The 13,470-nt window shown below is 58.2% G+C and overlaps 1 protein-coding gene across 2 annotated transcripts in view; it reads right to left on the bottom strand.

The window, feature by feature from the left end:
* Window positions 1-610: 610 nt before the first annotated feature.
* The window catches only part of EEFSEC (eukaryotic elongation factor, selenocysteine-tRNA specific), a 204,517-nt gene continuing 191,657 nt past the window's right edge, over window positions 611-13,470 (bottom strand). Inside the window, exon 7 of one of the 2 annotated variants that reach the window (XM_058678421.1) lies at window positions 611-1,238. In XM_058678421.1, coding sequence (XP_058534404.1) covers window positions 1,048-1,238 — 191 coding nt within the window. In that variant the 3' untranslated portion in view covers window positions 611-1,047. The remainder of the gene's footprint in view (window positions 1,239-13,470) is intronic. The other variant, XM_004581345.4, reaches the window with a different exon arrangement.

Raw genomic sequence — 13,470 nt, 5'->3', positions numbered from 1 at the left:
GGCCTCCTGGCTCCCTGGCCACCACACACAGGGACGCCGTGTTCCACGGTGACGGCGCTCGCTTTTCCTCTCTGCCTTCAGCTCTGGGGCTTAACAGCCCTAAGTCATTTGATCGCAACCTGCCTCTGTTAATATTTTTAATGCCATTTTTGCAAATTAAAGCATAATGCGCCGATTACCGGGATAAAAGGGAGGCCTCTGTGTCCGTCTGGAGGCCAAATCAAGGAACGCCTGCACATCTGTTCCCACCCGCAAACGTCTCTAAAAGCTTTGATTTCTCCACAATCAGGCGGTTCTGCAGTTTCACCCTTTCCTGAGTGTCCACAGCCCTGAGCCACGGGTGTCTGTGGGTACAGGTCAGGATAGAGCTGGACACAGGCTGAGTTTTTGCCACCCACCAGGCAGCCCGTCCACTTTGGTCCCTGGCAGCACTGTGGGGTGTGGGTTGTCCCCACACTTGAGGGAAGGGGCCAGGGATACCTAGAGTTGGCAGGGAGGAGCATCGTGCTCCTAGCACCCATCCCCAGCCTCCCTGGAAATTCAGGACACCCCAGGAGCTACCAGCGTGGGTCTAGGAAGCCAGCCTGGGCCAGCCTAGCCCAGTCCTGCTCGGCAGAAACCCTGGAGATAGATGTGCGGTGGACAGTGGCCCCACGAAACCACAGAGTGAGACCAGCAGAGTGGGCTGGGGCCACGGGACATTTATTAGATACTGCCAAGTACCTGCCCACCTGGGGGCATGGGCGAGTGTGGCCCCAGACGGCCGACAGCTGGGACAGCCTGGGAGACAGACAGAATTGGCTGTCACTGGTCCAGGCCCTTTCCTAGCTGGGCCTGGCTGCTGCCCTGGTCGAGAGGCTGAGACAGTGGACTGGCAGACCCTCCTGGTCCTGAACGAGTGACACCATCCCCATGCCCTGGCTTCTCACCAAGCACTTAGCTGCTTGCAAGATCATGCTGAGAGCCTGAGGGAGGTTGAGGCACATCTGGTCGGGCATTTGGCACTGCAGTGTGGTGTGGGCCTCAGCAAGGTGGCCGTAGGGCAGGTCACGGTGATTGGACCATACGCTTGTGGGTGTCAAAGACATAGCGCTTGAAAGAGAGGCTGAGTGCCACGTGCTGTGTGGGCTCTGGCCGCTCGGTACCTTCCTCCTGCGGGGCAGTCTCCCCACGGCCCGCTCGCCCCCGCTTCTTCACAGCCGCCGTCAGGATCTTCTTGGTCTCTGGGCTGAGGCCGCCTGCAAGGCACAGAGGAAAACCCATTACTCGGGCCCGGCGGCGTGGCCTAGCGGCTAAAGTCCTCACCTTGAAAGCCCCGGGATCCCATATGGGCGCCGGTTCTAATCCCGGCAGCTCCACTTCCCATCCAGCTCCCTGCTTGTGGCCTGGGAAAGCAGTGGAGGACGGCCCAAATCTTTGGGACCCTGCACCCGCGTGGGAGACCCGGAAGAGCTTCCAGGTTCCCGGCTTCGGATCGGCGCGCATCGGCCCGTTGCGGCTCACTTGGGGAGTGAATCATCGGACGGAAGATCTTCCTCTCTGTCTCTCCTCCTCTCTGTATATCTGGCTCTAATAAAATGAATAAATCTTTAAAAAAAAAGAAAACCCATTACTCTACTACCCCATGCAGGCACCAATTCCCTTCCTCCCCACGGCCCAGCTCAGTGACATCCCATATACTCCAGCCTGAGGTCAGTGTCACAATAGGGGCTTTGGGGGTTTGCCCAGCCAGGTGGGAGGGTGGGTTATTTCTGGCTAGGTTGGCTGAGGGTGCTGCCCACCCTTCATTTCACAGGTGAGAACTCACAGGCCCCAACAGTATGGTGACAGCTCAAGGCCGGGAAGAGCCAGGATTTAAACTCAGCAGCTCTGGCTATTGCCCTGCCCATTCTGCCAGGCTGACCTGCCTTTGTGTGGATCCTGCCACTCGGGTTCTGCCAGCTCTGGAGCTCTGGGTGCTGGGGGATGTGAGATGGAGTCTGGACGCACCCCACCCATGGTGTCAGCTGGGGATGGTGGCCTGGCCACCTCTCGGTGGGAGGGAGCGAGCTGCAGCTATCTCAAAGCCTAATTCCCTGGGAGGATGGGACAGCTGCTGATGCTGACAGATCCGGAGGCCACCTGCCCACTGCCTGCCTGCCAGGGAAGTGTATGACCCCTGGACCAAGGGTTCTGTACCCTGCATGGCTGCTCTACATGGGGCCTGGTGACCTTGGCCCCACAGGCTCCACAGCCACAGTTTGGTGGATGGGCCTCAGGCATGGGGAGGGCCCCGGGCCAGGCCTTCTGAGTGAGTGCCAGGCAGCAGGTATCTGCAGCCCTACATCAGAGCCCCGGGCTGCTCTCTGCAAACAGAGAAGGTGGCTGGCACCAGACCCTGACGAATGGCCTGGGCAGTGTGTCTCCCTCTGGTGCCAGGAGGTCTGACGGCACGTCTGGGGGACAGGTGTGGCCCAATCGGTGGCCCATCTAGTCCGTATTGGCTCTCGTTACACCCAATGCATACCTTGCGCTGCCGGAGGCAGGCAGAGGCGGAAAATCTATCTGGTGCGGGTGAATACATGGCCCTTTAATTGCTCTTTGGACAAGACCAGGTTGCTCACCTCTGCTCCATTATTAGTGGCCCGGAGAGCGAGCTCAGAAGGCTAGGCCAGTGTCACCAGGAGCTGCCCACTCCCCCAGGGGCTGTTAAAGTGAGTGTATGGTGTAAGAGCGGAGAGCAGGAGCTCCCCCAGGTGCTGGCAGCTGGGAGCTGCTACCTCCTGAGTCAGAGACCTGGTGGTGTGGGGTCCAGGGTCACGCCAGAAAGCAGTGCAGGACATGGGGACAAATGGTGGGGACCCTGCAGACCAGGGCTTGGCTGCCATGCAGTCTGCTGGCCTGAAAGGGAGCAGGGGCAACACTGTTGCAGCCCTGTCTGAGGGATGCCTGGGTTGGAGTCAGCTGCCTGCCAGTGGACAGCCTGGCAGGCAGTGGGTGAAGGCTCGCGGCTGTGGGGGATGCAGATTGAGTTTTTGGTTCCTAGCTACAGCCCTGTCCAGACTGGACTGTTGTGGGCACCTGCAGGAGCAAACCAGCAAGGGGAAGACCTCTGTGTCTCTTTGTCTTTCAAATAAATTAAATCAAAATATGAATAACATGTTAAAATATGAATAAACATTTTAGAAAGCATAGGAAGAAGGGGCTGACAGCACCGAGTCAGCAAGGGAGCTCCAACGACCTAGGGGAACCAAGGAGACGGCTGCGTGTGACCAGCCCGGAGGTGGCTGCTGTGGCTGTGCCCCGGCCTCCCTGAGACACTGCAGTGAGCTGCTGGGGAGACTGCCAAGGAGAGGGCCGTGTGTGACCAGCCCGGAGGTGGCTGCTGTGGCTGTGCCCCGGCCTCCCTGAGACACTGCAGTGAGCTGCTGGGGAGATCACTGTAAGGGCTAACCTGAGGTCCCTGTGGGCGAGGCAGGCAGTCATGAGCCAAGTGTCAACTTGCCTGGCACCCACATCCTGCGGGTCCTGGGCCTGCCCTGCTGCCCTCCACTCTCCTGGACTGTGGGGAGCGGCCGACCCCACACGGATGAGGGGCTTCAAGATGGCGGCTGGCCGAGTGCCAGGAGGCGGGACTTGTCCCGCCAGTTGGGCAGGCAGGAAGTCACAAGGATAGGCTAATTCTCCCTCGCTGCGATTGCTGGCCTATCAGATAGCGCCTCGTGGACCACGTGCAGAAGTGATTGGTGGAAGAACTATATTTAAGCAGCCCGTTGTGGGCAATAAACCCTTTTTGGTTTGGCAAAGGCTCTTTGGTTTGTGACATTCTGGTGGCTCTTACGTGGGGAATGGGGGGAATACAGAAACGGGAAGAATTGGGAAGAAGGGTGGTGGAAAACGGGAGGAAGGGTGGTGAAGAAGCGGGTAGGAAAGCTTAGACAAACGGTGCAGGAGCAGCGAAGAAAGGTTTTAAACGCAGCCGCTTTTGCCAGTTTTTCCCGGACCCCCAAGAATATTCCTTGTCATTTTAGTGTCGGTGCAGGGCGGCGACACTGGACCTAGTTGTGAAGCACTCCAGGACCCCACAGGGTCCTGCCGGGCCCACGTTGCCAGGGCACTGCAGCCCTGCGCCTCCCTGCACACCAGCCTCCCACAATGAGGCCACCTCCTTCGAGGCATTTTCCAAATATCAGCTCCTGGTGACTTTCATGACCACCTGGCTTAAACCCACACCGGAAGCTCCCAACCCCTGAGTTCTGCCCTGTTTCTTACCAATGCACTATCCCCCATAGCATTTACAACAGTTTGTAGCGTCCCTGGTGAAATGACAAGTTCTACCACGGCAGGAGTAATTGAGGAAGATGTGGGAGGCCTCACTGGTCCCTGAGTTCTGGTCACACTGCTGCCCTGAGCCAGCCAGGAGGCTGGCAGATCACATCCAGCTGTAGGTGTTGCTCTCTTGCCAGGGGCCAGGCTGGAAAAGGGGTCTCCACAGGGTGCTGACTGGCACCCCCAAGTATGAACTGAGCCTCTGTGAATGGCATGGGGTGAGTGGTCTCCACGGGGTCCACCCAGTCCTTGCCCTGCTGCGCAGGCAGCTGTGGAGGTGGCAGCAGAAGCAGGAGCAGAAAGAGCTGGGATCAGTGGCAGGAGCTCCTTCTGGACTCAGCATCCTGTCAGTGACTGCCAGGCTGGGGAACTTGGCACAGGCCTGGCAGCAGGATGATGGGCTGATGAGCAAGAGGGACTGCCTGGAGGAAGTCACCTCCCTCAGGTGGCTGCAGAGTTGCTTGGTGGGCTCCAGTGTCAAGTGCCCACCTGTTCCTCCCTCCCCACCAGGTGTGCAGCTGCCCTACACAGGCCCTGGGTTCCAAGGTGTGCAGGTAGCACCGCTCCCCTGGGAGGGCACTGTGGGGGTCTGGTGGCTACTTCAGGGGTGAGCAGGGAGGAGTTAGAGCTGAGGCCAGGGCCAGGCAGACAAGAGGGAGGAGAGCCAGTCAGGACAGGTGACTAGAGGGGCTTAGTGCCCCATCCAGCTGAGGACAGAGGCCCCCAGCCCTTTGTCAGGCACACGTTTCTGTGCTCTGTGCTCATCCTGGGGAGAGAAAGCTTTTCCTGTGGTCCTTGCAGAATGGGGTAGCTGCCTCCCAGCTCCTCCTCTTTCCCTCCCTGCTATGGATCCTGTATGTAAACAAAGATGCAATTTGCTTGAAAAAGATAAGGTGATTAAGTTTTTATCAGACCTGGACTCCGCTGTCCCTGCAACAAAAGGAATTAGGGAAGGCGGCAGCAGAATGGGCCCTTCCCAGAACCGTGGCTTGCCGACGCGCTCTCAAGCGCGCACTCGACAGCGCACGCGGCCCCTTTGATTGGGCGGAAGCGCAGGCAGCAAGCGCCTGGCACCCCCATTTTGATGTCTTAATGTTGCCTAATTCCTCCTTTAATTTGTATTAAGCTTCTTAGCTGCAATGATGAATTCTTCAAAAACAAAAAAGGACCCTTTGCAGAATCTTTCCCACCCCACGTAAATTGAAATTACCATGCGGTGGGGCCGCATGGGTGGGGAACTGGCACAGTGGGGGAGGAGGGGAAGTAGTCTCTTCAGGCAAAACACAAACCCGGACCAAAGCAGACAGGAAATGGCTGCGTTTGAGAATCAGAAGGGGCTACACTGTCAGAGGGGGCAGTGGGGCAGAGCTAAGTGGGGTGATGCCATCCTCATGGAGGGGGTCTGAGCCCAAGACCATCACTTGTGCTGTGCCCGCCCCATGGCCTCCCACGAGGGGGCTGTGAGGAATCCACCAGGCATAATCCAGGATGGCCAGGGTCTCACAGCGGACAGCCTGGGAAGGGATCAGGAGACTTGCTGCAGCTCCTGTTCAAGCAAGGCACGGTCCTCCTGCACATGCCAGCCTCCCTCTTGTCATTCTCTCTTGGTGCTGCCAGAGATATTTCTAGGACAAAAACCTGACCACTCATTGTAGCTCAACCACTTAACAACCATTCAAGCAGGAGTTTATACTCCTCCAGCGTGCTCCTTATAGGCGGACTGCCCATCGTAGGACCCAGATCTCTGGCTGGCCTCCAAGGTGTGTGCCCGGCCTGGGCTACCCACACTGGTCTACCTTGCCAGCTCATTCCTCCCTGGACTCTTGGCTCCTTCGCATAGCTGCCAGGCCCCATGCTGCTCAGGCTGAGGCCCTCATTGTCCTGCGCCCAGTCCCCATCTTAGAGACAGCAAGGAACACTACTGTGGCTAAGCCCCGTGTTCCGTCTGACTTGCGGTGGGCTGGCCCTAAACACTGTCTCTTCCTAGGGTGCTGGCAAACCAAGGAGCAGTGATTGGGAGACAGACCCTGTTGCTCCAGCTGGGCAAGGGGGTAGGGGACTGGAGCTGCTCTAGGAGAAGAGGCAAGGCCTTCTGGGACCAGGCCAAGGTTTCTTCCCTCTGGTCCCTCCCAGGCCCAGGGAGCAAGGGTTGTTTGGTCCTACAAATGGGCAGCAGCAGTTCCCAGTGGCGATCACTGTTACTGGCCCCATGCCTTCTTGCTGTGCCAGGCATACTCCTAGTACCTTATGGACCATGGCACATATGTCTCTCACAACCACTCCTGGGGCAGCTCCAGTCACCAAGCAGGAAACTGAGGCACAGAGATTCAGTAACTTCCCGCGGTCACCCAGCGAGGCTGTGGGGGGCCTAGGCACAAGCTCCTCTCCTGGCATCTCAGGTAGTGGCTCTGACTCCCAGCACCTGGCTGAGCCCAGGACATGTGCCAGCAAGGGTAGAGACCAGACCTCAGGTGACATAGGTAGAAAGACCGGAAAAGCACGTGCTATGCTCAACCCATGCGAGGAGGGTGGTTATCCACACTTGCAAGTCCTTGGCCCAGCAGCACAGTGACCTGCCGGGTCACTGAGTCAGTGATGGGGCCATGATCACAGGTGCTCGCTCCTGCCTGGGAGGCCTGAGCCTGGCCTGCTGTACACCGAGTTCCTGCTCACCCTTTGCTACGCACTCCCAGGCACCGGAGGGACAGCGAGACTTCGGACGGCAGTTAAAAGCCCCGAGTCCAGGGGCTGCCCGGCCTCATGCTCATGGCCTTGAGCTGAAGCCTCTGCCTGTTTGTCTGCAGCCCGGGCACGCAAAATGCCTGGCCTCCTGAGCTGAGCACAGCATGGAGACTTCGGAGTGGAGGGCGGGGTCTGGTCAGGAAAAGCTATGTCTCTTAGGGATGCAATGTAGTGGGCATGCCCAGCTGTCCAGAGGGAAGTCACTTCCCCTGCACAGAGAGCTGTGGGCATTCACAATGGGCTCAGGACTCTGGCACCCACGTGGCATGGTGACAGAGCAGGGCTGTGCCAGGCCTGCATGCCCTCCTATCAACCACATATCTTCCAGCACTCCTCACCTGCCCCTTCCCATCGAAAGCAAAGGCTGTGACTGGGCAGGGAGAGGCCTCGGCTTGGGGTGTCCTTCCCCTCCAGGCAGCCACTGTAGGCTGCGGCTGCAGGGGGTGGGGCATAGCTGGCCCTGGGGGCTCCCCGTGGCACAGCCTCCTCCACTAAGAAACTGAATCTTAGCGCTCCAAGCGCTCACTTCCTAAATGTGTACACTCTTTAACAGCAGTTAATCTTCAATTAAAATACCTAGAGCAGAAACTAAGATAACTGGTTTAAAAGGTAGAGCTTATTGACAATAAATGTCTTCTTCATATTGCTTTTCTTTAAAAAAATTCCACATATTAAAAATGTCATTTTTATGACTTGGGGGAAAAAACTCATCCCGAATAATGACGGTGAACAAAGGCGCGGGAGCAGTCATTTTCCAGGGCCATATGTGGTGCCCTGATTACTGTATCAGAGCCGGGGAGGAGCGGGTGGCGGGCGGCCGCTGCTGTCCTTCCTGGAGACGGGGAAGGGCAGGGGAGCTGTGGTGTTGCCTGGCCTGCATGGGCTCAGACATCTCCCCAACTCATGGGTGTAGGTGCTGCCTACTTTCACACTCAACTGGGTGTACCCGCACAGCCCTAGTCCTGTCTTGCCCTGCAGCTCAAAGACCTGGGAGCACAGGGACCATGAGCTGGGACAGCTGGTACCTCACTCTGCCAGTGCCCATCACACCTATCGACTCCAGCTCACTGTATCAACACACACTGTGCATTTGCCATGTGCCCCCTCAGCCTTCCTGCCTGCCTGCCCCAGAGCCCAGGCAGGGCCTGGCACCGAGTGTGTGCCCATAAGTCACTGTGCCTGGAGCCTGCCCCTCAGTGGGTCCTCCCTCACAGTCCCTACATACTGCTCTGGCACTGCTCATGTTCATTGCCGCCAACTGGGGGTGAGGGGTGGGGAGCAGGAAAGAGCTGGTCCTACAGTGTGATGGGGTCAGAATCCACGGCAGACACCAGCCAAGGAGAGAGCCCCTGCCAGGAACCCAATCTGGGAGAGTGCTGTGAGGAGCACCCAGCAGTCACGGCTGGGTCCTCCTGCTGAGCAGGGCAGAGTTCCTCACCGGCCAAGACCCAGCACTCCAAGGCTGGAAGCACTGCGTAGGGTGGGGTCACATAGGGAGGTCACCCAAGCACGGTAATGTGGGGCTCTCCTGCCTCACGGGAGACAGATGCAAAGCTGATATGTGGATGGGGCTTCCACAGCTGGGGCTGTGACCACTGCGATTCTGACTGCGTGGGTGCCATGGGTGAGGCACCAGCCACTGCCAAGAGGTGAGGGGCGTATGGCTCGAGTTCAGTAGCTTGCTGGAGTTCATGCTTGCAGTCAGTCCTGCACTGCCTGACCACCTACTCTGGACCAGGGATCCCCTCGGCGCTAAGGGGGACAGGCACAGAAAAGCCAGGGCCTCCCTCTTGCCAATGCTGCAATCCAGGTGCAGGGATACTCCGAGTGGGTGTGATCATATGACAAAGGTGACAAATATCTCTCTTACTCAGTTTCTGGTGGTCAAAGCTTGAACTCCCACTCCCTCCCCAAACATAGCACCCAAAGGAGAGAGACGTGCCAAGGTCCTCAGTACCTCAGCAGTGACATTCCTGGCCACACTCCAGTCATGTCTCCCTCCAGCCCTGGTTGCCCTGGCTCAGGGAACTAGGGGCCAAGCCATAGTGCCAAGGCTCAGCACCCCATTTCACCTCACCCTACCTCCTGTGCAGGGCTCACTTAACCAGGAAGCAGGGTGGGGTCACTCCTGCCTGCCCAGTTCTTCCACTGAACAGTCCCAGAAAGCACACTCGTGTCCGAATTGTAACTTTGCACTGGGGAGACAATATGAATCACACTCAGGAATAAAAGCCCACGCCCACAGCCACCAGGCAAAGCAGTTTGACAAGACAGGCTAAGTATGACTAGGTGAGGACACCCTAGGGCCAGGTCCCCTGTGAGCAATCAAGCTCGCACCCATTACACCATCCCTCACCAAATCTGATCATCAGCACCCATGCCTGCCACCCAGCTCCACACCCCACCTGCCTCCCAGCACTGCTGGCAGCATGCAAAAGGGGGCAGAACCAGAGCCACATGGGCCTGACCATGCTGCATGCTGTCTCTAGCTAGCTGGGTCTCAACTGGGAAATGGTCACATTTCCTACTGAACGTGGAAGACTTGAGGACTAATGGGAGACAACAGGAACAGCATCCAGGAGAAGCCACAAATACCTGGCTGACTTTCCTCCCTGGCATTCCAAGGACAAGGGCACATGGCTGTGGCCCTGTGGAGGGTTGTGTCACACTTCCCGGGGCCTCAAGCTGACGATGCCAGTCTGGCTTGTTGCAGAGGTCAGGAGTGCCAGGCAGTGTTGCAGCCCCCTCAGGCCTGGGTGGTGCTGGTGTCTGCAGGCACTCTCTGCTGGTGCCCTGTGTCCCCAGCTGTGTGCCAATGGGCTCAGCACAGGCCCAACATGGGCCCAACACTGGCCAGACCACAGTCAGGTTCCGGGTGATGCAGAGCCCAGATGCATGGCAGGCTGGAGGCGGCTTCTGGCCTGCCAGTGGGGAGTAGGCACCGTCCAGTCCCTGGCATCCCGTCAGCAGAGGATGACACTCTTGGGGTTAACCTGATGCCTCTCCCTCTGCTGAGGGAGCACACCATGTTCCTGGCAGGGCATGTCTGTGAAATCACCATGTCAAATGAAAACCAAGATGCTCCCCATAACCTGGCCATGTGTATAAACTGGGCTTCCTGTGGCCAGGCTCCTCCGAGGGAGCCACCAAGGGCCTGTGGCAGTGCCCACAGGCAACTCTGGGCGTGGCCTAGCCAGCCAGCATCTGGCCAGCTCCTGCTTGGGGAGGTCCTGCAAAGGTGAGGGTCTGGGGACAGGTCTTACTGGCCACAGACTGCCAGGCTCTCTGCCTGCCTTCAGCCACAGTGGTGGTGTCATCTGTCACCTCACGGCCCCTCCTGCCTGTCTGGGTTGACACCAGCATTCTAGACTCAAGGCCAGAGGCCGAGCGGGACTGCAGGGGGGTGCTCAGCATGAGGAGAGAGCACCCCGCTGTTGCAGAGAAACCAGACTCGCAGTGCCTGTGCAGGCAGCCCTGGCTACAGAGGAGGCACCATGGCCTGGGTTGCCAGGCATGGGCATGGCTTGGCGCTCAGTCCTCTCCATGGGTAAACTTCGCCCTCCCATGTGAGTCCCACTTTCACGTCAAGTTCTTGGATGCATCCCCAGGCTCCCCACATCTCTCCCCTGCGTCACTGCTTCTGTTGTGCCCACGACCGCTGCCCTTGTTATTCACTAAAGATTGCCCTGAATGAGCTCACCAGCCTGTGAGTGGACACTGCATGCCATCCTGCACCCCTTGTTGGGCACACAGCACACCTGAACCCAGCCTGACCATCCTGCGCCACACCTCAGGTCTGCGGGCCACCTGTGACGTCAGGAAGCCGCTGTCTGCAGTTCCCAGGCTGTTCTCTCCTTGGCAGTGTTCAGCCTCTGGAACGCCCCTGTGTGCCCGGAGGACACTCTTGCCTCTCAAACCTGATCAGGAACAGTGGCAGAATGGCACCCAGAAGTCCAAGTGGCAAGCTGGTAAGAACCAGCGTGAGCCTAGTGTGGAGACAGCACCAGTGGCCACTCCAGTAACCATGGTGCCTGCAAAGCATCCTAAACTTTATGGCCGTGGCTCGCATCTGGCCACCTCAGGGCCAAGTCTGCCTTTTGTTGTGCTGGCTTGGGCTCACAAATGTGCTTTAAAAGCTTTGACAACGTGGTCCTGCATGCCCTGGGCACACTGGCTGTCCCCTCAGCCGGGGTGTGTGGTCCTTTCTACCTGGTGGCTCCTGTGGCTGATTCCAGATGTCAGGTCACAGGAATGGCCAGAATCCACATGGGGTGGCCCTGTGGAGCCCCAGAGGAGGAGGGGCAGTACCACCCAAAAAATGCTAGAATGTGCTTCTCCAATGGAAACTCTGCGTCATGACCCGCAAGGCCCCACTGGGGTCTTGCCTGCACTGGCCCCCAGCCTTCTCTCTGATGCCCACCACGGCTTGCTCCTGCCCTCTATCCTGATGATCTCATTGCTGGCCTTCCAGATCACACTCCCTTCAGTAACGTCTGCCGTACTTCTACATTCACTGTATTCTGTCTATCACTGTACTGCCCACTGTGGGGCCGGAGGTGCCAGGCTTTCACACTTGGGGCCCTGCCTCTCTGATCCACAACTCATGGGTTTTCATGACAAGCACAGGTTAGAGCAGCCGCCGGCCGTCACACACAGCCCAAGATGGCTGAGGCTGGGATTCTGCCCTGCCCCTGCTGCACATTGCATAGGTAACGTCGGCCAGCCCTGTCCTTAGTTGTTTCCTCCGTGAAACGGGCTAACAGTGCCTCCTTGCCAGCCCATGGGAGGAGTCAGTGGGAGATGCTCAGACTCTCGGGAAACGGCAGGTGATGAAAATGGAAGCTCTGTTCTAGAGCTGCCTTTCTGTAGGCTCCTGACCTCGGCTGTGTTCCCTGTCCAGCCGCAGCAGCATTCATGGGGTGGGGGGGTACAGCTGCCCTGGATTTTGCACCTGTCAGGTCATCATCTCTCACCACACCCCTTCCACGCTGACCCCCAAGTCCCCTGACCCTGCAGCCCAAGAGATGTTCACAGGCTCAGGTAGGCTCTGCCTAAGACCCTGCAGCTGACCCAGATTCCCTAAGGGGAATCCTGACCTCCCAGGGGTCATTCAGTGTCCCCCTGCACTAAGCACATCCTGCCCCAGCCCCCTCCCCAAACTCCCTTCAAGACGGGCTCAGCACCACCTCTTCCGGGAAGGCCTCCAAGCATAGCTGGGCTGGGAGGCTGATTTTCTGTGGGCCTGGGTCCTCCTTCCCAGGCTCGTCACCTCCACCAGAGACATAAGAGGAAGACACGAGGGCTGGGAGTATGATGCAGGCCATGCGGCACTTCGGATGCACCTGACAATCTCACCTGGATGGTGAGGATGACAGCAAGTGGCTCTGGATTTCCAGAGGCCAGAGGACACGAGCCCCTACAAGGCCTGACACTGCTCCCCACATTTCTGTCACCTGCTGATGGCCTGAAGGCACCAAGTATGAGCCCCTCCTGCCCCTGGTACCTGTGAGCCAGGACCGGGCACAAGGCCAAGAATGGGGCAGTTATCTACCAAGTGCTAGGTGATGTTTGTGGGACACGTGGCTGTCCCCGGCCAAGTTATAGGAGCTCAGTCCAGGCTGCAGTGGCTTGAGGTCATACAAACTCTTGATCTCATTCTCCCCAAAGGTCTGTAACAGCCAAGCACTTGGGCTCTCTGCCCAGACAGCCCGTCTTCAAACTCTAGTCTGGAACTGCACCTGCTACATGGCTTCATGTAGGACATCTGACCTGTTTATGCCTCAGTCTCCTTACCTGGAAAATGGGGGCAGTCGAAGCACCTGCTTCACAAGGTGTTTAGGCCTAGGTGAGTTAAGTTAGAACAGCGCCTGGCACCAAGCAACATCTTGCCAATGTTAACCCCTATTCTATCATTCCTACATCGCCACCACACATGGGGGATTTGCCACAGACCATTCATTCAGCACACATGACTCAGAGCTATGGAGTGCTGACCAGGCCCCAGGCCCCGGGCTGGCTGTGGGGGACAGCAGCATGTGGGCCATGCTGCCAGGGAACTTTCAACAGAACAATCAGCAGAGGGCATGTTCCTGGCAGTGGTGTGCACTGCCAGGCCTTGGGAGAACCTCAGAGGCCCAGAGGGAGGAGACGGGATGGAGGTCCCGGCGCCACCAGCCACAGCAGCTGGTCTGGCGGCGGGGAGGGCTGCAGGGGGCTGCAGGTGACCACGGTGACCGCATTAACCACTAGCACTGCGTGGAATCTTCTCTGGGACAGGGCTGGGCAAGCAGCAGAGGGAAGAGCAAGGGTTCCTTCCCCTTTCCCTTGTCTCTGGAGCTTCACCCCAGTGTGCCCGGAGACTGCTGGGGCAGACAGGGTAAGAGCTGAGCTTGGCAGGGCTGAGTCACGAGTGCTGAGTGT

The sequence above is a fragment of the Ochotona princeps genome, chromosome 21 (genome assembly GCF_030435755.1).
Source record: "Ochotona princeps isolate mOchPri1 chromosome 21, mOchPri1.hap1, whole genome shotgun sequence".
NCBI lineage: Eukaryota > Metazoa > Chordata > Mammalia > Lagomorpha > Ochotonidae > Ochotona > Ochotona princeps.
The sequence above is the reverse complement of the archived record's forward strand: the minus strand, read 5'-3'. Positions and strand labels throughout refer to the sequence as shown.